This window comes from Musca vetustissima, unplaced genomic scaffold (genome assembly GCF_032173495.1).
Source record: "Musca vetustissima isolate MV318-11 ecotype Yass unplaced genomic scaffold, APGP_CSIRO_Mvet_v1 utg4424, whole genome shotgun sequence".
Lineage (NCBI taxonomy): Eukaryota > Metazoa > Arthropoda > Insecta > Diptera > Muscidae > Musca > Musca vetustissima.
The window spans coordinates 58,148-84,509 of record NW_026878881.1 but is presented as its reverse complement, the minus strand read 5'-3'; the positions used below and the strand labels follow the sequence as shown (position 1 = coordinate 84,509).

At 34.5% G+C, this 26,362-nt stretch overlaps 1 protein-coding gene across 1 annotated transcript in view; it reads right to left on the bottom strand.

The window, feature by feature from the left end:
- LOC133323656 (rap guanine nucleotide exchange factor 2) overlaps positions 1-22,696 on the bottom strand; it is a 35,727-nt gene extending 13,031 nt beyond the window's left edge. The window contains exons 1-3 of the mRNA XM_061532577.1: positions 22,627-22,696; positions 18,111-18,311; positions 231-3,957 (exon numbers count right to left, since the gene is read on the bottom strand). Of these exons, the coding sequence (XP_061388561.1) occupies positions 231-3,957; positions 18,111-18,311; positions 22,627-22,656 (3,958 nt within the window). The 5' untranslated portion in view covers positions 22,657-22,696. The remainder of the gene's footprint in view (positions 1-230; positions 3,958-18,110; positions 18,312-22,626) is intronic.
- Positions 22,697-26,362: the final 3,666 nt, after the last annotated feature.

The following is a 26,362-nucleotide window of genomic DNA, read 5'->3' as shown; positions in this document are numbered from 1 at the left end:
GCCCATTAGGTCTTTATAGTGACCTCCGGTATCTATACAGCCCATTAGGGCTTTATAAAGACTTCCGGTCTCCATACAGCCCATTAGGGCTTTATAAAGACCTCCAGTCTCTATACAGCCCATTAGAGCTTTATAAAGACCTCCGGTCTCTATATGACCCAACTGGTCTTTATAAGGACCTCCGGTCTCTATACAACCCAAAAAGCTCTATAAATTGAGATTTCACCTACCTGGCATTGAATTACTACTGCCCGGTGTGAGACGTCTGTGTGAGCAAGGACTGGGTGTGGGTGTTGATCCAGAAGCCAATGCCACGGGGACACCGGCCGCATTAAATCCCGCATGACCATGCAGATGAGCATTACTTAGTAGGGGGATATTGCCGGGCAGGGTTGCTGGCGGCCTTGGAAATGGTTGGTGGGGTCGTATCTTTGTCGACTCGGAAAGAGATAAAATTTTTCTTACCGCCTGCGGTGAGGCGGTGCCAAATTTAGGACAATTTGGATTAATGTTACGACGATTATCGCTGGTCGACGATGTCGAAGAAGTGGTCGAGAGGGTTGGCGATGATGGATGTCTCTTCCTCAGCGATAGTGAAGAATTTGGTGCCGATGATGAGTTAGAGGTATGTGAATAAATACTCAGCTGATCTCCTCCGGTGCGGGAGGAGTTGCCACCATGTTGTGATGAGGTGGAGGCACTCGATGTATGAGCCGGTTCACATTCTAGTGAAAACTTGTGCAGAATATCTTCATCATTGATGATTTTTAAATTATTCAAATATGCCTTAACCCTTCGTACCATTTGAGCCTCTTCAAACATTTTCTTGGGATTGGGGGCAGCGGTGGATTTTTTCCTTCGCTTTATGGTGGCATTACCGGCATTCGCTGCAATGAGTGTGGGCCCTTGATTACTACCACCCTGTGAGGTGGACATTTGATTTAACGAAAACATGGCATTCGATGGTGACTGGCCCTTCAGCTCCAATATGGCCAGCAGATCATAGGGTGAGGAGCACATGTGTGACAGCAACCTCACCTCCTTGGCAATCATGCGCAACTTTTCAAAATTAATGAGATCCTCTATAATCGTGTCATTACCCAAATGGATGAAGGTTAAATCTTTCCGAACAATCGGATAAAATGGAATGATGGGATGTTGATTGAGCAGTTCGGAGGATACCAATTGGCGATATTTGGACATATTCCTAGAGGGGTCCATGAGATCTTGTAAATCACTGAATAGCCTTTGATATTTTGAGGGTAATTTCTCCCATGTTTGCCGGAGGCGATAGACTGCGGCATGGCCCAAACCCGAGATAATGGCAAACATGGAATTAAAATTCCGACACTCCTTGCAATGGCGGGCAATTTTAATAAATTGTTTAACAATTTTCATCCTTCGCACAATATTATGTTCGCTGCAGATCTCTGTGACAACCCAAAACATTTCACGATTAACCAATTCGGAAAATTTACTCAGCATTGGGACGCCATATTTCGTTTTCAAATTGAACAGGTCATCAACATATTCGGTGGATTCAATTTGTCGGAATGTTGAGAAATCCTGCAGGGTCAACTGTATGGCCAATTCATAGGCATTTAGCTGCAGGAAATGGACATTTGATTCTCGTACCAATTCCAGGGCCAATTCATCGGGTACCAGGGTTTCCGATATGCCATTTGTTTTCAAGTAGTACCTCGAGGCAAAGCCAATCCTCTCCGCCAAATTTTGCAATTGATCGGGTAGACGCCGTTGTTTCACCATGCCACCCTCACCCACACTGACCTCACACAGCGAAAAGTTGGAGCTGGGATCGTGTATGCCAAATTCCTGCAGGGCCAACATAACCACCTCATGGGCCGTGGTCTCTTTGTTGATTAACAAATATTTACAGGTTTGATCTGCCTTGAAAACCTTCAACACATGTTCCGGATAGTCGGGTACCAAACTTCCGGTGGTCGACACCGCTGAGGGCCTGTGCACCGAGGCTGAGAGATAACTACCCGGGTTTAATGTCGATGTTGCTGAATTATCTTCATATTGCAGGGAGGTCAAATCGGGATTTGATTGCGACTGATATAGCCTACCGCCACCGTTACCATTTGGCCCCGAGGAAGAGGAAGCACTGCTAAGGCTCCCCGATTTATGTTTTTCCGAACATGCTACATTCAGTAGAGCATCACTGCTGTCATTTAAATTCGAGGCCTGCAGCCCGGTGACATTTTTGTGTAACAAATTCATTTTGGCCAATGCTTTTTGTAGTCTACGCTTGGGCGCCAGGGTCATAAAACCTCCACCTTTGGAATCGGCACCTCCACCGCCACCACCATTACCCTGCATACCACCATTGGGATCTTTCTTGCCGGAGGCATTAACCGATTGCAGTAAATTGTTCATGAAATTCGAAGCCATGTTCCCGGAGGATTGTACAGGAGTCCCTGGACTTGGTAGGCCTCTATCCGTTTGATCTTCCCCAGAATGTAGCAACATATCCACCGAACTTAGGCGCACAATGTGTGCCCTATTTGCCGCCGCCGTCATATCATCTGTGGTTGAATCCGCCCTGCCATGTAGCTTGGCCACATCATTGGCACATATCCTTCGAGGACTACGCAGCGATTTAGAACCCAATGCTGCCATATTACCATTGGCCGATCCCATGCCACCTGCACCACCACTCGTACTCATCTCCACAGCCTGCATCATTTCTTTGAAACCCAGCAGATTACTCTTCACCGTTATACTTAAATGTGTCGAACCCATAAGGATCTCCAGGGCTCGCTTACTCGTAACATGTTCAAAACTTTGACCATTCACTTCGTGAATTTGATCGCCACGCTTCAGTCCCGCTTCTTGGGCCTTGGAATCCTTTTCGACATGTGAAATATAAATGCCACAGCCTCCGGTGGGTACACAGGCTCCACGCATTTCATAGCCTCCAATTATGGTAAAATTCAGCGATTCATCGCGTGAGGAACGTGTCAGGGTACACGAACGATTGCGGGCCTTTGCCGCACAGGCAATGTGCAGCAGGCGCAATTGACTTAGCAGATTTTTTCGAGCCAAACCCGCTTCAAATATTTCCAAAAATTCCATCATTTCATGATCGGCCTCGAAGTCCGTAAAATGATTGTTGACCCACAGCAAAACCACGCGGGTGACACGATCTCGGATCTCTTGGGCTGTGGCATGACTGGCAAATTTTCCTGGTACCAATTCCACCCCATTGACATCGGCCTCAAACCAATTCAGCAACTTTTGGGTGACTTCTTGAGAATTTTTAATAAAAATCCTATGGGTCAATAGAAAATCTTCGACATAAAAGGGATCGGTCATTGAATTCTCCTCCACCAATTGTTGTAGCAAACGTTCGGGGGTGCCTCTTATCACCACATGGCCCCTCTTGGCATTACCTGCCGAACTTTGGGCCGTTGCACTACCACCCGCTCCAGTGCCATCATTACTACCAATCTGCCTTAGCTCTGTCACCATTACGACCCTACCCTCTTCATCCTCATGCCGCCGCGTATTCTCCTCACCCTGATGCTGTATCCGATAATAATCCGTCTGGGTGATACACACAAACTGACAATCATCACACTTCGTGCGCATAACACCCTTATGATAGAGTTTATCCATTGTGGGTAGGATGCCAAAGGAATCGCCAACCTGCAATTCTTCACGTTCGCCATTGGCATGTTCAATTTCGACAACACCGTTAATTAGCACGGACCATGAATCCAATTCTTCGCCATCGGACATAACCACTGTTCCCGCTTTGTCGACCACGGCAAAGACCATAACGGAACACAGCGCTCGCCGTACGGCCAATGTAATATTTGTAAAGGCCTTAAGGCCCTGTGTAAATTCGAGCAGAATTTCAACATCTTCTTCGGTTCGCTCGGAGGGATCTTTTTCCAAACAATCACGTACGGCATCGCGGACATTGAGACTCTGGAAAAGGGGAAGGAGAATAGAGGTCCATTAGTAATAAATAACAAAAAATATAAAAATTAGGTTTTTATAAATAAAAAACCGGTTATTTCAGAGATCCGATACAAGAGAGAATTAAAAAAAAAATCAAAAATTTATGTTTACCTCCAAATGATAAAACTTGAGCTAAAATTTGAATATGCCTACAACTGCGATTTTTACCGATTTTTTTTAAACCGTTTCGAACCGGTTTTGATAAAAATAAAAACCGGTTTTTCCAGAACCGCTTCAAAAACATACAAAAATCGTTTTTTTTTCAGAACCGGTTCAAAAAATTCGAAAATTTAATAAAATAAAGAGATAAATGAATTTTCATATTGTTTTAAAGGGTTTAAAAAAAGTTCGAAACAGTTTTGATAAAAATTGAAACCGTTTTTTTAGAACCGCTTTAAAATATCCGAAATTGTGATTGAATGAATACATAATTTAATTCTAAATGAAGATTTGCTATGATTTATTAATTTTGCTATTGTTTTAAAGGATTTCGAAAAACCGTTCGAACCGGTTGTGATAAAAATTAAAACCGGTTTTTTTCAGAACCGGTTCAAAATATTCGAAAATTTAATAGAAGAAAGAGATAAATGTATTTTCATATTGTTTTAAAGGATTTAAAAAAAATTGAAACGGTTTTGATAAAAACAAAAAATTGGTTTTTCGGAACCGCATCAAAATATCCCAAATTTTTATTGAATGTATAGGTAATAAAATTCTAAATGAAGATTTGCTACGCTATGAATTTCATAAAACCGTTTCAACCGGGTTTGAGAAAAAATAAAACCCGGGGTTTTTAGAACCGTTTCAAAATATCTAATATTTTGATTGAATGGATTATCTTTTGAAATTAAATGATTTAAAAACCCGTTCGAACCGGCTTTGATAAATAATGAAAACCGGGTTTTTTCAGAATATCCCACATTTTGATAGAATGTATAGCTAAAGAAATTTTAAATGAAGATTAGCTATAATATATAAAATTTACTATTGTTTATAAGGATTTAAAACAGTTCGAACCGGTTTTAAGAAAAATTAAAACCGGTTTTTTTTTCAGAACCGCTTGAAAATATCCAAATTTCTGATTGAATGAATGGATAACATAATTTAAAGGATAAAGAAAACGTTCAAAACGGTTATGATAAAAATATAAACCGTTTTTTTAGAACAGCTATACCGAACCCTTGAAATGCACCATTCGAACCGGTGCTGACCGTTTGCGGCATTTTACTGCCCATGCTTAAAATTAAAAATTACTAGACTTTTTATTTAAAATGAATTTTTTAATATTTTCTGTAATTAAAATTGATTTTTAAAACTCCCTCGAAACGGGTTTTAAAATGAAACCCCGGCTTATTTTAGAAATCGGGTCCTCCAAGAGAGAATTAAAAAAAATTGAAAAAAATATATATTTTTGTCTCTAAATGATAATAAATGTTACTATAATTCCTATTTTTTTGAACCGGTTTTGATGGAAATAAAAACCGGTTTTTTTGGAACCGGTTCGAAATATCCAAAAATTTAATGAAATATATAATTACATTTAAAATATAAGAAAATCAAACGTTCGAACCGGTTTTGATAAATACTGAAAACCAGATTTTTTCAGAACCGCTTCAAAATATCCCTAATTATAATTGAACGCTTAGATTAAAAATTTAAAGTTTTTTTTTAACATTTATTGTATTAAAATTTAATTTATTTCTAAACCCACTCGAACCGGTTCTAAGATATATTAAAACCGGTTATTATTATTTTTTAATTTAAGGAGATTTTTAAAAAATATTTTTTGGGATGTCCATTGTAATATAATATATATATATATATACCTTTAAAGTATAAGAAAATGACGTTCGAACCGGTTTTGATAAATACTGAAAACGGGGTTTTTCAGAACCGCTTCAAAATATCCCAAATTTTAATTGAACGCTTAGTTTATAAAATTTAATTTTTTTAACATTTATTGTTATTAAAATTTATTTCTCAACCTGCTGGAACCGGTTCTGAGACATATTAAAACCCGGTTATTTTTTTTTAATTTATGGAGATTTTTAAAACATATATTTTCGAGAGGTCCATAGAAATCGTGGATTTCTTAAAAATATTTTTTTCGCGTCCATCGAGGGAGGTCTATAGAAGCCGTGGATTTTTTAAAAATATATTTTTTTCACATCCATCGAGGAAGGTCCATAGAAGGCGTGGATTTTTTAAAAATATTTTTTTCGCGTCCATTGGGGAAGGTCCATGGAAGGCTTAGATTTTTTAAAAATATTTTTTGTCGCGTCCATCGAGGGAGGACCATAGAAGGCGTGGATTTTTTAAAAATATTTTTTTTCGCGTCCATCGAGGGAGGTCCATAGAAGGCTTAGATTTTTTAAAAATATTTTTTCGAGAGCTCCATAGAAGGCTTGGAATTTTTTTCCTTTTTAGTAACCACCAAAGGCATGGACCCTTTTTTAAAAAATATTAAAAAAAAAAATACACGCCTTCTATGGACCTCTCAAAAAATATATTTTTTTTAAATCCAAGCCTATAAGAAATTGAAATTCAAAATTGAATTTTTTTTTTAATTTTTGTTGTCGTATTTTACCCTCCCACCCCATTTCCCAATGCTGTTGTTCTCCTGCAATTGCATGCAGCAACTTCCCATTCATATCGAAAACAAGAACAAATTAATAGATTTCATATCTGTGTTTGGGCTTCATTGATAAATGTACAGAAAAAAAAATTACAACAACTACAACTGAATTTTTTTTTAATCGCCGAACATAAATAGTCGATTTTTCTTACACGACAGTGGTAATTGCCACCGAACCTAACGCCTTATTTGGTGTGACCGCGAGAACTCATTCAGCAATGACGGTGTGACGACGTTCGTTCACATGACACAGCAACCGCCAGAGCTTTTGTGCGTGGTTAATGTTTCTTAGCGTTTTTGTTGTTGTTGTTTCCATATTTTTTTTTTTTTTGTTCTCCATATACCTCTCGTCTCTACCTACATATGTTTAATACAGTTACTATGTTTTTATTTTATTATTACTTTTTGTTACGTTCATTGTCCCACTTTAGGTTAATCTTGGTGTTGGCTGGCTGACTTGTATGACAGGCAGGTTTGGTTGATTGGCGCAGTCGAACGACCGACCAACAACAATAATGTTTTTATTATGAGATTATTATTTTTTATGTTACTTCTGTTGTTGTTGTTTTATTTATAACATAATGTGCGGACGGACCTCTAAGCCACCAACCTACAGCTTGCTGACATTTATGATGTACCGCTGTTGCTACGGATCGCCTGGTGTTGTGGCTCTCCAAAGTCTTCGTCATCAGCTCAATGATGGTTTTTTTCGGAAATTGTTGATGATTTGTCTGTGTGTCGTCCATTGTGTCATGAATTATTTTTCACATGAAATATAGACAAATAGGAGGAAGTTAGGAGGAGAGGAGAAGACAAAGAAGAAAAAGTCATCATCTCCCCACGACTGTCTTCTCTAAGCTCTAGATGCACAATTTTTTTAAACACAGCATCTCTGTAACAGGTTCAAGCTCCCTGCTCGGTTAATGGACATTTTTAAACAGCAGCTTGTTAAGTTATTATATAAATAAAAATAATAACAACAAAAGTTTCAAAAAAAAAAAAAAAAAAAAATCATAAATATTTTTGAAATTACTGCAATTTGTTGTAGTGCAAAAAATATGCCACTAATTGTTGTGATAAGCAGCTGCGTAATATTGTGAAAAAAATGTGAAAATGGATTTAAAACCAGTAAGGAAAGTATTAAAGTCGGACTGGGCCGACTATATGATACCCTTCACCACTTTGGGTATATTCTACATATGTATTCTAACAGCGTTTTTGTTATATATCTATATATCTGAACCGATTTTGGGGAAACTTGCCAGAGACTAATTTATATTACATCAGTACGTTGTGTCAATCGGCCTAGCTATGGATATTTTCACGAAACTTAGCACACGTCATTCTAGACTTAATTCAGTACCCTATACCAAAATTCGTGCAAATCGAATGGACTTTGGACTTTGGTGCATCAATTACCTAAAATCGGGCGAAACTCTATATGGGAGCTATATCTAAATCTGAACCGATTTTCACGAAACTTAGCACACGTCATTCTAGCCTTAATTCAGCACGCTATGACAAATTTCGCGCAAATCGGATAATTTTCAGAGACTTTGGTGCGCCAATTACATAAAATCGGATGAAAATATATATGGGAGCTATATCTAAATCTGAACCGATGTTCACGAAACTTAGCACACGTCATTCTAGACGTAATTCAATACCCTATACCAAAATTCGTGCAAATCGAAAGATATATAGGGACTTTGGAGCACCAATTACCTAAAATCGGGCGAAACTATATATGGGAGCTATATCTAAATCTGAACCGATGTTCACGAAACTTAGCACACGTCATTCTAGACTTAATTCAGTACCCTATACCAAAATTCGTGCAAATCGAATAATTTTCAGAGACTTTGGTGCGCCAATTACATAAAATCGGACGAAAATATATATATGGGAGTTATATCTAAGTCTGAACCGATTTTCACGAAACTTGGTACATGTCATTCTAGACTTAATTCAATACCCTATACCAAAATTCGTGCAAATCGAAAGATATATAGGGACTTTGGTGCACCAATTACCTAAAATCGGGCGAAACTATATATGGGAGCTATATCTAAATTTGGACCGATTTTCATGAAACTTAGCACACATTGTTATAGACACAATCCAGTACGCTATGCCAAATTTCGCGTAAATCGAAAGATATGTAGGGTCTTTGGTGCACCAATTACCTTAAATCGGATGAAGAGCTATATCTAAATCTGAACCGATTTTCACGAAACTTGGCAGACACATCATTCTCAATCTTATTCATTACGCAGTGACAAATTTTGTGCAAATCGAAAGATATATAGGGACATTGGTACACAATTTACCTTAAATCGGACGAATATACATATATATGGGGGCTATATCTAAATCTGAACCGATTTTCGCGAAACTTTGTACACATCATTCTAGACCTTAGTCATTACGCTGTGCTAAATTTCGTGCAAATCGAAAGATATATAGGGACATTGGTGCAGCATTTACGTTAAATCGGGCGAAGTTATATATGGGAGCTATATTTAAATCTGAACCGATTTTTCCCAATTTTAATAGGTTTCGTCCTTGGGCCAAATAAGTGACGTATGTCAAAATTCATCCAAATCGGATCATAAATTCGACCTGTACTTTGTTCACAATTTAACATGGACAGACGGACGGAAATGCATAAATCGACTCAGAAAGTGATTCTATGCATATTCTCAAAAGGATCGTCATATCTCGACTAGCTTAGTCGATCTAGACATGTGTGTGTGTGTGTGTCCGTCCGTCCGTCAGGTCCATTATAATTTGTAAACACGATATAGGCCACAGTTATCGGCCAATCTTCACGAAATGTTGCATGTAAGATAGATTCTGGCCAATGAAGACCCCTATTGTTTTTGAAATGGACCAAATACTTAATTTTTATCGGGGTTTTTGGTCGCTCCAGAGGCCCAAACAGTACGAATTTTTACTTGGAAAAGGGAATTGTGCCAAAGCATAAGCATGCCTGTTTTGTTAAGGAGCGGCCAATACTTAGCGGGTCAAATGGTCCCTGACTTTTGTGTGAAAAATGAGAAAATTTGTATTCTATGGCGAATATATTTACTCCTGAAGGACATAGACCCGAGAAGTTGTTAGTATATCCAAGAGAAGTGATTGGCCTTAAAATCGATAGCAACAATATTGTCGCATGTACTCGGATGTGGGAGTTACACTTAAATATTTACAAGTGCTTACGTGTTCAGATATTATTTTATAGTCCATTACCACACTAGAGGGCGAAAATATAGCGCGGGTCGCTTTGAAATTTTCCATGAGGATCTGGGTGTGGTCAAGGACAAGCCTATTATTTTCGTTGACGATCAGATAATAATTTTGGGATGATGTGGACCGAAAACTTAATTTTTGTGTTTTCTTTTTCGAGTCGATCCATAGTCCACAATTATAAACCGAACATCACAATACAACCCACGGCGAAGGGAATCTGGACAAGTAATTAGAAGGGCTGTATTGAAAATTAGGAATATTCGGACAATATGTCAGTGTAAGGAAGAGGTGCTGTTGACATCCAATCGGGCACAATTTCAAAAAACGGTTGCGCAAAAACATGTGTATACCATGGAAGCAATTGTAGGTGTGTGGATTAATTATCCATCGCTACAACAAAAATCTGCTTTGAAAAGGACTGTTCCCAGAATGAACACAAATGTCGAATTTTGGCAAATTTTAATTTAATTCGCATATGCAAGTTTCGCATCAGGGCGGAATAAATACAAGTTGTCAACATACGACCTTTGTAAAGCCATATAGCCCAATATGCCTGTTGAGCCGCTTAACCAACGGCGAAACGCGTCGTATAATGATGGGTACGTAGGTTCCTCTCCTGGCTTTCCTTTTCATTGCAAAAACTTAGATCATCAAGCTCGACTCGAAAGAGTATAAATAATTACTTAAAAGAGGTTCGGAATAAAAATCGGCAGAGGTTCGAATAAAAATCGGCAGAAAGTTAGAGTTTCGTTGTAGTTATATAGGGTATCGTATGGTCGGCCCCGTCCGACTATATTGCTCCGCTCACTGATTTAAAAATATTTTTTGGAGTAAAAATCCAGGTGTGGATTTTTTAAAAATATTTTTTTGAAAGAAATATTTTTATGAAATAATTCCGTTACGTTTTTGTTTGTGTTTTTTAAATAAAACCTTTGTGGTGAATGATTTAGGTTTTTTGTTGTCAAAATTTATTTCAACATTTTTCCCATCTGGGGGGGTTCATCGCCTTTGATTTATGGGCCTGAATAACCTCAATAACCCTTTTGTCCTCTGACGACTGCCTATTTATTAGTGTACCGCTAAGCGAGCGATTGTTATTATGCGCTCAGCTGCTTTGTGTGTTTCTTTTTTTTTCTCATGGTGTCTCTATTTATTTTTTAATAGTTTGTTTATTTTTCGATTTGCCTTTTTCTATTAGTGGGTCTTTTGTTAGGTTCCTCTTTTTTTATTGTTTTGCATTGTGCGGCGTTGCGGTCGATGTCTGTCTACTGAAATTGTTTAAACTTTCTATTTTACCATTTTGTGTTGCTGTTTGTCAAGCTTATTTAAATTAGTTTACCCATAGTGTCCGACATTCGCCCGTTCGTTCGTTCGGTGGGTTGGTGGCGATTTCGAGTTGTTTGTTTTTCGTGCTGTTGTAAAAAATTGTTTTGCGCGAGACCCTGTGGCCTGGGTCTGTGTGACAAACGTCGTCACTACTTTTTTCGGTGGGTCTGTCTAATTTCACAGGTTTTCAATTTTTTTATTCTCTAATGCATATGGACGGACGGACGTTTGATTGTCTGCTACCGTGCTATGCCCTAGTCACAGTCAGCCAGCTACTTGTTGTAGACAATATAGCGTCGTCGGCATGGGTGTGTAAAATTTGCATGGTCAGCAGGGGAGGACGTAGAATGTTGGCAGGGGATACCTGATACTATGTTGTCGTACACCGGTTTTCATCGCCATTCAACAATAGAATAACAATAGATTGACGTTCTAAATTCTATTTTTTTTTTGTATTTCTGTGAAAAATGCAATTTCGTTTAGGTCTTGTAATTGATAGTCAAGTGTCTATTTTGTTTTTAAATAGATAAAGGAAATTATCTTAAATGTTTTCAATTAAATAATTGTTTTTTTTTTTCTGAGAACTCTAATTTTATTGTTTAAATTAGGTAAAGACAAATATTTTTATTTTTAAACCAGTGAATGGAGCAGTATAGTCGGACGAAGCCGACCATATGATACCCTACACAACTTACACAAAATCTATCTTTCCGTGATACTACATTCTGAGCTTGGGCAATATTTGCACCCTCTTGACCGACTAGAGGTCAACAAATATTACTAATTTTCTGTACCAGCCGTTCTAATTAATTGGATTGTGTTGTGATGTTCGGCTTTCAATTGTGTCCTATAGATCGACTGGAAAAAACACACAAAAATTAAGTTTTCAGTCCGCTTCATCCCAAAATTATTATATGATCATCACCAAAATTATAGGCGTTGTCCTTGAACGTAACTGGAACATCATGGAAAATTTCAAAGCGATCGGCGCTATATTTCCGTCTTCTAGTGTGATAATGGGATACTAAGTCATATATGAATACCTAAGCACCTGTAAACATTTAAGTGTAACTTCCAAAGGTCAACCACTCCCCTTGGATATACGATGAACTACTCGGGTCTATGTTCTTCAGGGGTAAATATATACGCCATAGAATACAAATTTTGTCATTTTTCACACAAAAGTCAGGGTTAATTTGACCGGCTAAATATTGAGCTATTTTAATCAAAACAGACATGATTATTCTTTGGCCCGATCCCTCCTCCTCCATATAAAAATTCACGATGTTTCTGTCATAATTGCGGCCTTTGAAGTGACCAGAAAAACCGACAAAAATTCAATATTTGGTCCATTTCCTCCCCTAAATATCAATCGATCTTTACCAAAAACAAAAGGGGTCTTCATTGGCCAGAACCCATCCTACATGCAAAATTTCGTGAAGATTGATCCATAACTATGGCCTGTAGCGTGTTTACAAATTATATTGGACAGACGGACGGACACACATGTCTAGATCGACTCAGCTAGTCGAGATATGACGATCGGTATGCTTAAAAGTGGGTCTAGGACCAATATTTCGCGGCGTCATAAACTCTTAAGGCTGCACAAATCTATAATACCCTGACAACATAATTGTGTAGGGTATGAAAATCCACGCCTATTGATCGACCTTAAAAAATATTTTTAAAAAATCCACGCCTATTGATCGACCTTAAAAAATATTTTTAAAAAATCCACGCCTATTGATCGACCTTAAAAAATATTTTTAAAAAATCCACGCCTATTGATTGTTGGAATTATTGAATCTCCACGATACGATCGTACAACACACAACACACATGTTGAGTAATTACAGCATGATCGCAGAGTGCGATGCACACTATTTGTACATAGTTGTTGTAGTATTAAGATTTCATGCGTAGTGTGTAAGAAAGAAGTTGTCACTCGTAATAAAGTTCTCAACCAGTAAAGAAGTCTTTCGTTTTATTGAAGCTCCAACACGCATAAAAAGTTATTCCTACAATAGGTTATGGGCCCAGGACACTCGACGGTGAAATTAAAAGTGCATCAGAATAAGGACAACGATAAGGATAATTGGAATTGGAAATAATAGTATTGGACAACGTAAAATTAAGCAAAGTGTACCCCGGACAACTCTTAGGAAACTGAATTGAAAATTAATGGAAATTGAGTTGTGACAAGGAAAGTCAGAGGATCATCGCATTTGGAAAACGGAAAGGCAAAGTTGAGAAATAGCTAATATCAATCTGTGTGATTGAGAGTGTCCAGTGAGAAACATTGAAGTTTATGGAACATTTTGTTAGTTAACTGTGTGTCAGTTATTTCGTGTGTCGAAAGCAAAACAAGCAAAATGTCTTCAATGTATACGATTGAAAAGTTAGAGGAGAATAACTACGAGTCATGGTGTTTGCAGATGAAGGCAGTACTAGTCCACCAAGATCTGTGGGACGTGATCTCCGAGGAGGAGACTCCAGATAAAACTGCAACAGGGAAAATGCGAGATCAGAAGGCGATGGCAACGATCATATTGAGCGTCACTCCTGTCCAGCTTTCTTACATAAAGAGCTGTAAGTCGGCAAGGGAAGCATGGAACAGTCTGAGTGAGGTACATCGACCAAAAGGCCCAGTGAGGAAGGTGTCACTATTTAAGAGGCTGCTCAATATGAGAATGGGGGAAGGCGAAGGAATTCAACAATACCTGTCCGAGTTTACGTCCGTCGTAGACAAGTTGGCTGACACAGGTATCGAGTTGGGCGAAGAGCTGTTAGTTATATTGATCCTCGCCAGTTTGCCAAATAGCTTCGAAAATTTAGTGGTTGCATTGGAATCGCGGGACGATTTACCTAAGCTGTGTGCTCTAAAGGTGAAATTGTCCGAGGAGAGCGAGAGGAGGAAATCATCATTAGCAAATATAAACGATGTGTATTCCAATCAGGCGTTTATGGCTCAACGCACAATGAATAGCAACAACAACAAGGGTACAGTGTGCAATGCGCACAAGCAAAGATTTAGCAACAACAACGCAGGTAGCCGCAAAAACAGATGGGGTGCAAACGAAAATAGAACGCACACACGAAATTTTAGATGTTACAATTGCGGCGACAGAGGCCATTACGCAGTGCAATGCAAAGCAGCGAAAAAGGGCAATGAGCAAGCGTACACAGTCATAAGCAAGAATGACAACAACAACACAAACAAGAACATTTGGTGTTTGGATAGCGGTGCTTCTTCGCATTTATGTAGCGACCGTAATTTGTTTACGCAGTTTCAGCACCACAGTGAAGAGATCTCCCTAGCAAGCAATAAAACGGTACATGCAAAAGGGAAGGGGAGAGTGCTCATAAATGAAGGGGACATCGAGCTCAATGATGTGTTGTTTGTGCCTAACCTGCAGTGTAATTTTATATCGGTAGGCAGAGTAGCGGCAAAACATGAAGTTAAATTTGGAGCAAAATGTGCGCAGATAATAGACAACCAGCGAAGAGTTGTGCTGACCGCTAGAAGGGTTGGAAATTTGTTTTTGTTCAGCGAGCCGAAAAAGAATGTGTTTCTTATGAAAACAAAAACAAATTCAGAGAGGTGCCGTTACGGTCACCAGAATGGGGAGAGCCCTCTTAAACGAAATGCTGATGAAATGAATAAGCTGAATAAGTTTAGAAGAAGACAAACAAGAACAGTTAGGTCAACTATTGTCGATCCCTTGTGAGGGGACAGCATGCAGGAGGAGCATGAATTATTAATCTTAAAATTTAGTATTTAAATACTGTGTGTATTATATTTTGAAATTTTTGTAATGTGTTTACAATAAATAAAGAAATGGTTGAGTTTTGTTTGGGCATGTGTGTATGTGTGTTGAGGAGGAGTGTTGGAATTATTGAATCTCCACGATACGATCGTACAACACACAACACACATGTTGAGTAATTACAGCATGATCGCAGAGTGCGATGCACACTATTTGTACATAGTTGTTGTAGTATTAAGATTTCATGCGTAGTGTGTAAGAAAGAAGTTGTCACTCGTAATAAAGTTCTCAACCAGTAAAGAAGTCTTTCGTTTTATTGAAGCTGCAAACACATCAAAACTTAATCATACAATATTGATCGACCTTAAAAAATATTTTTAAAAAATCCGCGCCTTTGATGGTTACCAAAAAAAATATTTTTAAAAAATCCACGCCTATTGATCGACCTTAAAAAATATTTTTAAAAAATCCACGCCTATTGATCGACCTAAAAAATATTTTTAAAAAATCCACGCCTATTGATCGACCTAAAAAAATATTTTTAAAAAATCCACGCCTATTGATCGACCTAAAAAAATATTTTTAAAAAATCCACGCCTATTGATCGACCTAAAAAATATTTTTAAAAAATCCACGCCTTTGATAGTTACCAAAAAATAGTTTTTAAAATATCCACGCCTTTGATGGTTACCAAAAAAATATTTTTAAAATTCCACGCCTTTGAGGGTTACCAAATTTTTTTTTTATATTTTTAAAAAATCCACGCCTTTTGATGGTCCTTAAAGAATAATTTTAACTCAAAAAAATATATATTTTTTTAATTTCACACTTAATTTATTGTTATATTAATTCTAGAATAATTTAGAGAAATTCCAAATTTGTTTTTCAATTTCAATTAAAAAATCCACGCCTATTGATCGACCTTAAAAAATATTTTTAAAAAATCCCCATCTCTTATAGAGCCCTAAAAAAATATTTTTAAAAAATCCACGCCTATTGATCGACCTAAAAAAATATTTTTAAAAAATCCACGCCTATTGATCGACCTAAAAAATATTTTTAAAAAATCCACGCCTTTGATAGTTACCAAAAAATAGTTTTTAAAATATCCACGCCTTTGATGGTTACCAAAAAAATATTTTTAAAATTCCACGCCTTTGAGGGTTACCAAATTTTTTTTTTATATTTTTAAAAAATCCACGCCTTTTGATGGTCCTTAAAGAATAATTTTAACTCAAAAAAATATATATTTTTTTAATTTCACACTTAATTTATTGTTATATTAATTCTAGAATAATTTAGAGAAATTCCAAATTTGTTTTTCAATTTCTTTTGGTATTTCAACAAAACCCCCCACACAGTGTTCTTTTGCCTTTTAAGCAAACGAGTCAATTCCTTATTCTAACATATCCAAATATGCAATTTTGGAAAAGTGTGTGATAATTTCGTTTTTTTTATAATAAAAAAATCTCCGTTAGGCGGGTTAAAAAATTCATAAATAAAATTTTTTTTTCATTTGCAAATATTTGAAAAAAAGCAATTAACAAAAAAGTTAAGTCCGGCAAGGTGGTACCCTCCTCCATCATGAGATGAAAATTAAATTTAAAAAAAAAATAGATCGACACTTCTACTTGCAGGCCTTATCATGGTAACAGTATGGTAGAAAAATTTGACACCCATAGGAATCCAAAATATAAAATTCTAGGACAATTCGGCTGAAATACGTGATTAAAAATCCTTAAAATACCCAAAATTGTCGGTATACTCTACCATGGGGACTACACCAAAACGTGGAGCGTAATTGATAATTTTTGGTGGACAAAATTTGACACTTAATAAGAGAACAAAATATCATATTATAGCCAATTTGGTCGAAAACGAGGCCTAAATCACAAAAAGGCTGAATATTTACGGGTACCATTATATAGGATATACCCCGAAATTTTTGTCAAAGTTGATAGATTTTGTTAAGAATATGTTTTTCCCAAAGAGAACGCAAAATACTAAATTACACCCAATTCACTTGAAACCGTACCCAAACTCCCGTAAATGCCCAAATTCGGAGGGTACCTTTCAATGGAGGCTACCCTAAAAGTTGGGCAAAATTTGTGCATAAAGACTTGCTACACAATGACAACCCGAAATATCAAAACAGAGTCAATTCGCTAAAAAACCGAACCCAATATCTCCAAAATTCCGAATATTTGAGTTTATTATTATATGCCTCAATGCCAAAACGTTGGCCGATACATTCCATTTTCAATACCAAACATCCAAAGATTAGTAGCAATGTATGTGTAAATTTTCATAGTTCTATCTTGACACCAATGCACAAAATAGTACGATAGCGGTGATGGCTAAACACGTTTTCTCTTTTTCTCTATTTTCGTCAGCCATTTTTGATGACGATCTCTTAGTTACGCTCTCAAATATTTAATCTTAATTTAGTTCTGTTCAACACTGATCTTAAATATTGCAAGATCTATTGTGATTTCATCACCCTCTTTGACTTTCTTTTCATTCTCCAAAATTCTCTCTCTCTCCTAAAAAATTATTTTTAACATTCTATATATCTTATATTTAATATTCCATATGGCCCATATTTGATACCATTATCCCTAGGGATGGTATAAATATCTGTGCCAAATTTCAAAGCTCTAGCTCAAAAATTGTGACCTCCAGCGTAATTTAAACATGTCATCTATTTATTTGCATTGCCAAAACAAAACAGAACACAACAGCTGTCTTTTCCACACTCTCTTCCGGTCACACACAGCAACCCACTTCCTCCCTCTCTCTCTCACTATCTCCCCACATATTATGGATTGTTCATGTTCGTGTCTAATAAAAAGGTAAACAATCATGATATTAATTCTCATTAACGGTTAAACACTCTTTAATAATTCCCTCCCTCTCTCTCTCCCTCTTTCTCTTTATCTCACCCACATAGTAGTTGGAGTGTTCATGTTCGTGTCTAATAATAAAAGGTAAACAACAATGATATTATTTCTCATTAACGGTTAAACACTCTTTGATAATTCCCTCCTTCTCTCTCTCAAAGATCATTCTCTCTCTTGGATTATAACAGAAATATCTTATTTTTAATATATTGTAATAGAAATATAAATATATATACTTACGTCCATAGATTCGGCCAAATCTTCTTCATCAGAATCCACGGTGGATTCCACCAAACCGGAGAAATCAATCTCCTCACCATCCAGTGATGAACCGTAAACGGATGCCATTGTATCACTGCCACTGTATGCTGAACTTGTATCACTTGAATGTGAACCACGATTGCATTTTTGATGCAATTCTGGCCTAGAGGGTGGTTGATACTGTTGTTGTAACAGTAACAGCAATAGCAACAACAGCAGCAACACCAACACAATTATAACAGCATAAACAAAACCACAACGGCAAACATGAACGGACAACCGAAAAAAATACACGAACAAACGAGCAGCAGCAGCAGCAAGTGGGTGGGTAACGGCGGCAGGCATTGTCGTCATTAGCAAATCAACGGCGTCGGCGTCGTCGTCATCATCGTCACCAACATCGTATTTAATTGAAAGGAAGAAGAAGAAAAATATGCAAGAAAAAACGAAAAATAAAAGAGAGGAAATTAAATTAATATTTACAACAACAAAAATGTAAGTGTGTAACAAATGTATGTATGTAAAAAATGTAAAAATATATGTATGTATGTAACAGAAATAATACGTCTGTTTAATACGTGTTGTGTAGTTGCAATAAAGCGAAAAGCGAAGTACATGTGTAATTCCGACTAGCATTCTTTTGTTATTGTTTTTTTGTTCATTTCCCCTTAACAATGAATGGTTGGATGAATGGATGGCATGACAGCCATGAAAGAAAATAACAGCAACAATAATAATAAAATACCAGAGAGAAATGTGTGAAATTCAATCCAAACATTACACCACCAGTACATCTGGTGATGGCCAAGGGAAACTAGTATATACAGTGGGCTCCAAATAAAGGTAAATGATGCTAAAAAAATGATTTTTTCTCGGATTTTAATAAAGAAGTGGTTTCGAGCTATTAAAAAAATTTAAAAAAATTATAAATTGACAAAAAAAGGTAGGAAACGAAAAATACAGTAAGTGTCAAAAAAGGTAAAGAGTTCTAAAAAGAGGTATATTTTTCAGATTTTCATTAAAAATGGTTTCGGACTATTAAAAAAATGTTAGAATGTCATAAATTGACAATAAATGATGGAAACTAAATATACAGTAAGTATCAAATAAAGGTGAAAGGTACAAAAGAGGGATTTTTGAGCGAATTTACTACAGTAAGCGCCAAATAAAGGTAAAAGGTACAAAAATATGGATTTTTCTCGGATTTGCATTAAAAAAATTGTTTTGGGACCATTAACATGTTGAAAACATGTTGACAATTAATGAGGAAAACAAAAAATATACAGCAAGGGCTAAATAAAGGTAATAGGTACAAAATAGGGGACTTTGAGCGGATTTTCATTGAAAAACTTTGTTTCGGACTTAAAAAAATATCAAATTGAAAATTAATAAAATGGAAAAATTTGTTGGGTGTAAATATCTAAAACGTCGTAAATATGTAGAAAACGTATTAAACATGGGTGTAAAAACTGTCGTAAACATGAATTTCAAAGGTGTAAACTAAAAAATCAACATTTATGGATTAAAATTAAATAAAAAGTACATTTTGGCGCACAAAAGAACATTTTCGCATTGGTACACTTTTGGGTGTAAATGTAAAAAAATGTTGTAAACCTGTATTAAATGGGTGTAAACTAAAAAATCGACAGTTTAGGAATTAAATTATAAAAAAAGTACATTTTGCGTCCAAATGAAATTTTAAGTTTGGTACTTTTTGTCGCAAACATGTAAAATAATGTCGTAGAAATGTTTTTAATAGGAGAAAACTGTAAAATAATGGTTGTAAATATCCTAAATCATTCCTAAGCGCCAAATAATGTCATAAATACAATATAAAGTGCGGGTATGTCATTTGGTGTAAATGTAAAAAATGTCAAATAGTTTTTTGTTGGTTGTAAACTTAAAAAATCTCTCAAACTTAAATATAAATAAAAAATAAATAATCAGAGATGGTATGTCATATGGAGTCGATGTCAAAAATGTTACATGCATGATTTTAATGGGTGTAAACTACAAAATTATGGGTGTAAACTTGAAAAATCACTTCTAATATTCGTCTAATGTAAAATATTAAAATAATCAGTGATGGTATGTCATTTGGTGTAAATGTCAAAAATGTCACCTGCATGATTTTAATGGGCGTTGGTTGTAAACTTATCAAAGTCTCTCAAACTTAAATATACATTAATCAGTGATGGTATGGTATAGTGTCGATGTCAAAAATGTCACATGCATGATTTTATTGGGTGTAAATTATTAAATGTTGGGTGTAAACTTCAAAAATCACTTCTAATATTCACCCAATGTAGTACAATTAAACAATCAGTGATGGTATGTCATTTGGTGTAAATGTCGAAAATGTAAAAAAATGTCAAAGAGTTTTTTTATTGGTTGTAAACTTAAAAAATCGTAATTTTAATATGAAATCAAAAATTAATTAATTAGTGATGGTATGTCAATTATTGTAAATGTCAAACAGGTCACATTCACAATTTTAATGGGTGTAAACCCTGAAATGATGGTAGTAAATTCTCAAAATATTTTCTAACGTGGAAATAATTGTAAATAACGACGTTTATGATAAATTACATGGAATTATCCAAGAATGTAAAAATATCGTAAACGTCGTATTCATGTATTTGGTGGTTGTAAACCTCTAAAATTGGTCTTAAGTGTAAAATAAGTCCTTAAATATCATAACTGAACATGTAATCAAAATTATCGAGAATGTCGTAAATGTCGCAAACGTCGTGAAGGCGCTTTTAGTGGGTGTAAACCTCAAAAAAAGTAATTTTCTTTGGAAAATATTTTAGAAAATAATTGTCCCGTAATAAATATTTTCATTTATGTCGCAAATGTCAAAAATGTAACATACTCAATTTTTATTGTTGTAAATTCTGAAAATAGTATCCAACTTACAAATAGTTACGAATAATGTCAAAATTGACAAATTACATGATAATGCATGAATAAAGTACAAATGTCGTAAATGTCGTACTCATGTATTTGTTGGTTGTAAGCCTCTGAAATTGTTTTTAAGTGTGAAATAAGTGCGAAAATGTTATGAGTGACTACATAATCGAAATTATCAATGGTTTCGTAAATGTCGCAAACGTCGTATACACAGCTATAATGGGTGTAAACCTCAAAAATGCTACTTTTCTTTGGAAAATGTTTTTGAAATGCTAAAATTGTTAAGTAATTTATCAACTACAAGCTATTATTTCGGAATGTACGAGTGTCGTAAACGTCGCATTCATGTATTTGTTGGTTGTAAACCTTTGAAATTTTACTTAAGTGTAAAATCGGTTCGAAAATTTTGTAAGTGACCGCATAAGAGAATTTATCAGTGATGTCGTAAATGTCACAAACATCGTACAGACAATTTTAGTGGGTGTAAACCTCAAAAATTTTATTTTTTTTTTTTTTGGAAAATGTATGAGAAATATAAAAATTGTCATCTACGTTGCAAATGTAAAAAATGTAAAATACTCCAGTTTTGTGGTTGTAAACCTGTATTCAATGGGTGTAAACCCTTTAAACGATGCATTATTTCAAATTGAGCTACAAAAAGTCAAAAATGTGAAATTTTTTGTATTTTCGAAAATGTCGAAAACTTCATACATTACTTTTTAAAGGTTGTAAACTTTAAAAATGATCTCCAATATTAAAATAACTTTGAAAATTTTCATATTTGACCACATATATTAATTTTTAAAAAAGGTGTACGTGTCGTAAATGTCGTAAAACCCCTCCTTTATGGTTGTAAACCAGTATTCAAAGGGTGTAAACCCTCGAAACGATGCATGATTTCAAATTGAGTTACAAAAAAGCAAAAATATGAAATATTTTGTATTGTCAAAAATGTCGAAAACCTCGTACACTAATTTTTAAAGGTTGTAAACTTTGAAAATAGTCTCCAATAATAAAATAGAGTTCAAAAATTACATATTTGTTTAAATAAATTGTGTTTTTATAAAAAGTGTACTTGTCGTAAATGTCGTAATAACCTCCTTTGTGGTTGTAAACCTTTATTCAATGGGAATAAACCCTTGGAACGATGTATTATTTCAAATTGAGCTATAAAAAGCGAAAAATGCGAAAATTTCTGTATTGTCAAAAACGTCGTAAACCTCATACACTACTTTTTAAAGGTTGTAAACTTAAAAAAAATGATCTCCAACATTGAAATAACTATGAAAAATTACGTAGTTGATCAAATAAAATAATTTTTTGTGGAAAGCGTACGTGTCGTAAATGTCGTAAACACCTCTCTTGTGGTAGAAAACCTAGCAAAATGACCTCAGTTCATTAATTTATTATCAATTAAGTGATAATTGTCTACCTAATTGAAATTAACTGAAGTCAACTGTGGTAAATAATGGATATTCAAAAAGTAATAGTGAAAGAAGGTTGAGCAGGAAAAAAAGAAATACTGGTTTGAATAAACGACAAATTGTGAATTTGTAAAAGTTGTTGTTGTTTTCCTACTTACATGTTGACGTATATGATGATATGGATCCATTAGTTGTTATTATATGTATATATAGAGGCAGGGGCTGTAGCAGCAATAGTTCAGGCCGTCGTATCGCTATCTTCTTGCTTAGCTAGTTTATGTTGCTTTGGATTTTGCTATGATGATGACTTTTTTCTTCGTAATTTCTTGTTGTTGTTGGGATTTGAAGAAACAATTACATTTGTTGTTGCTGTTTTTATTTTGCAAAATAAATTTTTTAATATGGGAAGATACGCTGCTTATTATCGTCGTCGTCGTTTAAAATGTCCTCCTTTTTTTGCTTGCTGCGAATATTTGTTACACTACTACTGGAAAATTGTTGTGATATGTTTTCTTTTGTTGTTGCATCTGTATGTATGTGGTGTGTGTTTGTTTCTTTGTAAATTTATTATTTGGCGATTAAATAAATTCTACTTTTGCTTTCATTTCGTTATTTGCCTTGTTGTTGTTTTTGTTGTACAGTGAACGGCACAAAGTGGTTGAAACCATTGTTTCCAAAAACATAAATCCTTAATGGTGACATTTATGCTGTTGTTGTGCAGTATTTTCTAATTATTGGTCACGTTCAAAATGTCAGGAGAGTTATCTGGAAAAAAGGTAAGAAATAAATTAAAAATTAGGATATTTGGGCTGATAGGCTTTAAGAGAATTTATTCGTACAAAAGTAAAATAGGTAATTCAAATTGAAAAAAAAATTAAAAAAATTTTCCAGCTACAACAACAACGGAGCGTCAAACTTGTCAGTTTTTTTTCTAGCAACGACGACAATATTTATGGATTTATAAAAAAATACATATTTTCAATTACTTCATTGTTTTAAAATTTTTTTTTTCATAGAATTAAAAAAAAAAATATCCTGATTTTTAATAAAATTTTATTTGACCTTATAAAATTATTTTTTGTGTTTTTTTTTTTAAACCAATAAATCGGAAATAAGATTAAAAAAATAAATTTATTTAAAATCTCTTAAAAACTTCAAAATTTGGATATTTTAGAAATTTCCAAAAAAATAACAAATAAAAAAATGTAATTAATAACAATATAATTTTTCAAGACGATTTTCAAAATTGTTTGATCCAAAATGTTAAGTTTTGTTTCCCTTTTTTTATAATTTTAATTTTTTTAATTTTATTTTTTATTTTAATTTTATTTTTTTTTTAATTTAATTTTATTTTTTTTAATATTATTTTTTTTAATTTTATTATTTTAGGCGTGGGTTTTTTAATTTTATTTTTTTTTTAATTTTATATTTTTTTTAATTTTATTTTTTTTTTAATTTTATTTTTTTTAATTAAAAAAAATCTCAATATTTTTCAAAAAATATATTTTTTGTTAATGTTAAAAAATAAACAATTCATAATTTTTTAAATTATAAATTAATATTATTGTATAATGTATAGTTGATATGTAAATAGTTGATATTTTTTATTCCATTTCAGTTCAAAATTTTGAATTTTTTGTAAATTTATAACAATTTTGAGAAATGAAAATTTTTAATTTTTTTGATAAAAATTGTTGCAATTTTTTATGTCGATGATTTTTTATACTTCACTTCAAAATTTGGTTAATACGGATTTTTTCAAAAAATTCACAATTCAATTTTGTTCATCTCAATTACTCACAAATTTTTCCAATATTTTTTTTTTTTTTCATTACCAAAAAATATATTTTTTCAATATTTTTATTTTTTAAATTTTTTGAACAAAAATGTTAAGTCTCTTGTTGCATTCTTTTTGTTAAGAGACTATAATACTCAATATTTAAACAAAAACTAATTTTGGTAAATATTAAAACGATCTAGAATTTTTTAATTTTTCCTTTTTTAATTTTTATATTTTATTAATTATTATTTTTTTTTAATAATAAAAAAATCATTTATATAAAAATATATTTTTCAGACGACTTATTTTATTGTATTTTTTATTTTGTTTTTTTGTTTTTCTTCGAATTTGTGAAAAAGTTTTTGGCCCCCTCGGCCTTTATTTAGTGACACCTCGGGAAATTTCTTATTAAATTTCAGAAAAAGAAAACTTAGAAATTACATTTCCCCCCGCCATAAAAATAAACAAACAGGAAATAATAATTTCAGCTGAAGAGAAATAAAATTCAAGAATTTATTATTTCCCCCCTCTAGCATGCCATGACAAGCCGATGTAAATAAAAAAAAATATTTTAAAGAAGAAGAACAACAAGAAAATATAACCTAACATTTATGATTGATTTACCATATTGAAAATGATTTCCGATTAATAATAAATAAATAACAAAATTTTCCAGGCGTTACAAAAGGGTATAAAATAATAAAAATAATTATTATATACCTACGACACACAACACATGTAAATATAGACGACGTCGTATAAAAAAAAAAACAACTCCACCCCAAAATAACAACAACGACATCTAGGAAATATGTAATGATGACCAGCTGTGAGGTAGGTGGAAAGTTAGGGGGAGCAAGAGAAATGTTGTTTGTCGAGAGTAAAATGAAAAAAAATGTTGATTATAAACTTGTGTCTATTTATAAAATAATAACAACATAAATACTCGTTTCTGGTTTACTTGTTATGATGTTGTTGTTATTATTGTAAATCCAACTTGTGGCGCGTGCCCGACTCTTTGGCTGCAACTACAACTGACACTGATAATTATTTTTTTCCCTTTTGTTTCAAACTTCCCCATATTGACAGACCTAGACAAGACTGACTATCGATAGAGTGTCATGCATACCCACCTCCTCCTACCTATCTCCATACATTCCACATTCACATTCATTCATTTATTCACTTATTTATTTACTCATCTGTCTTTCTCTTCTTCATTCATCCATTCTTCGTATTTTTATGTGTGCCAGGCCAACCAAACAACATATTTTTTTTCAATTACTTTTTATGTACGCTATCCACAAAATGAAAAGCAACAAAAGAAAGCAGCAACACCAATAACAATAACAAAACGTGTATGAAATTATTTACGTAGTAATTTCTTGTAGGTACTTTTGTAACGGGGCTACTTTAGCCGTACAGCACACTCGTGCACACGGACACATACATATACACACTAACTACAACAAAAGTATGCTACATATTTCTCTTTATTACAATTGATACCTAGTCAAAAACAAAGAATAACAGCTGTCACATAAGGCACGGCAAACATAAAGGTGGTTCTATTTGTAGTGGCCAGGCGGCGGCAGGCAGTGACATCTGCTCCAATTTTTTTTTTTCAAAAAAATTCTATTAAGTATATATTTTATTTCAAATAAAATAAACTATTTGTCAATAAGTAACTAATCCCAGGGCTTATCAAAGACAAGCATGTTTAATCAACTCCTCCCCGATGATCAATACCGTTGATAACACACAGTCGTCTTACACACTATCACATTTCAATGTTCCATCAATGCATGTTTGAATAACTGTGATTGCATGCGTGCATGCCCACTCTCCCACTCACAATGCACTCCAACACTCTCTCTCCCCACATTACTTTGCATAGAAAAGCAAACAGGCAGGCATGCATGCATGTTTGCATATGCCATGCAAGCAAACAGACAGCAGCAAGCAATGTGTTTGTTGTTGTAGCAGCCCTATTGCTTTTACACAACGGGCCGAGTTGGCCGAGTAAGACTCGGGTCGTTTCGGATCGTAGACCCCTCTGTCGTGGAAATGATGTGTTTGTGTTGTTATCTTTGCCATTTGTTGGGAGATTTGTC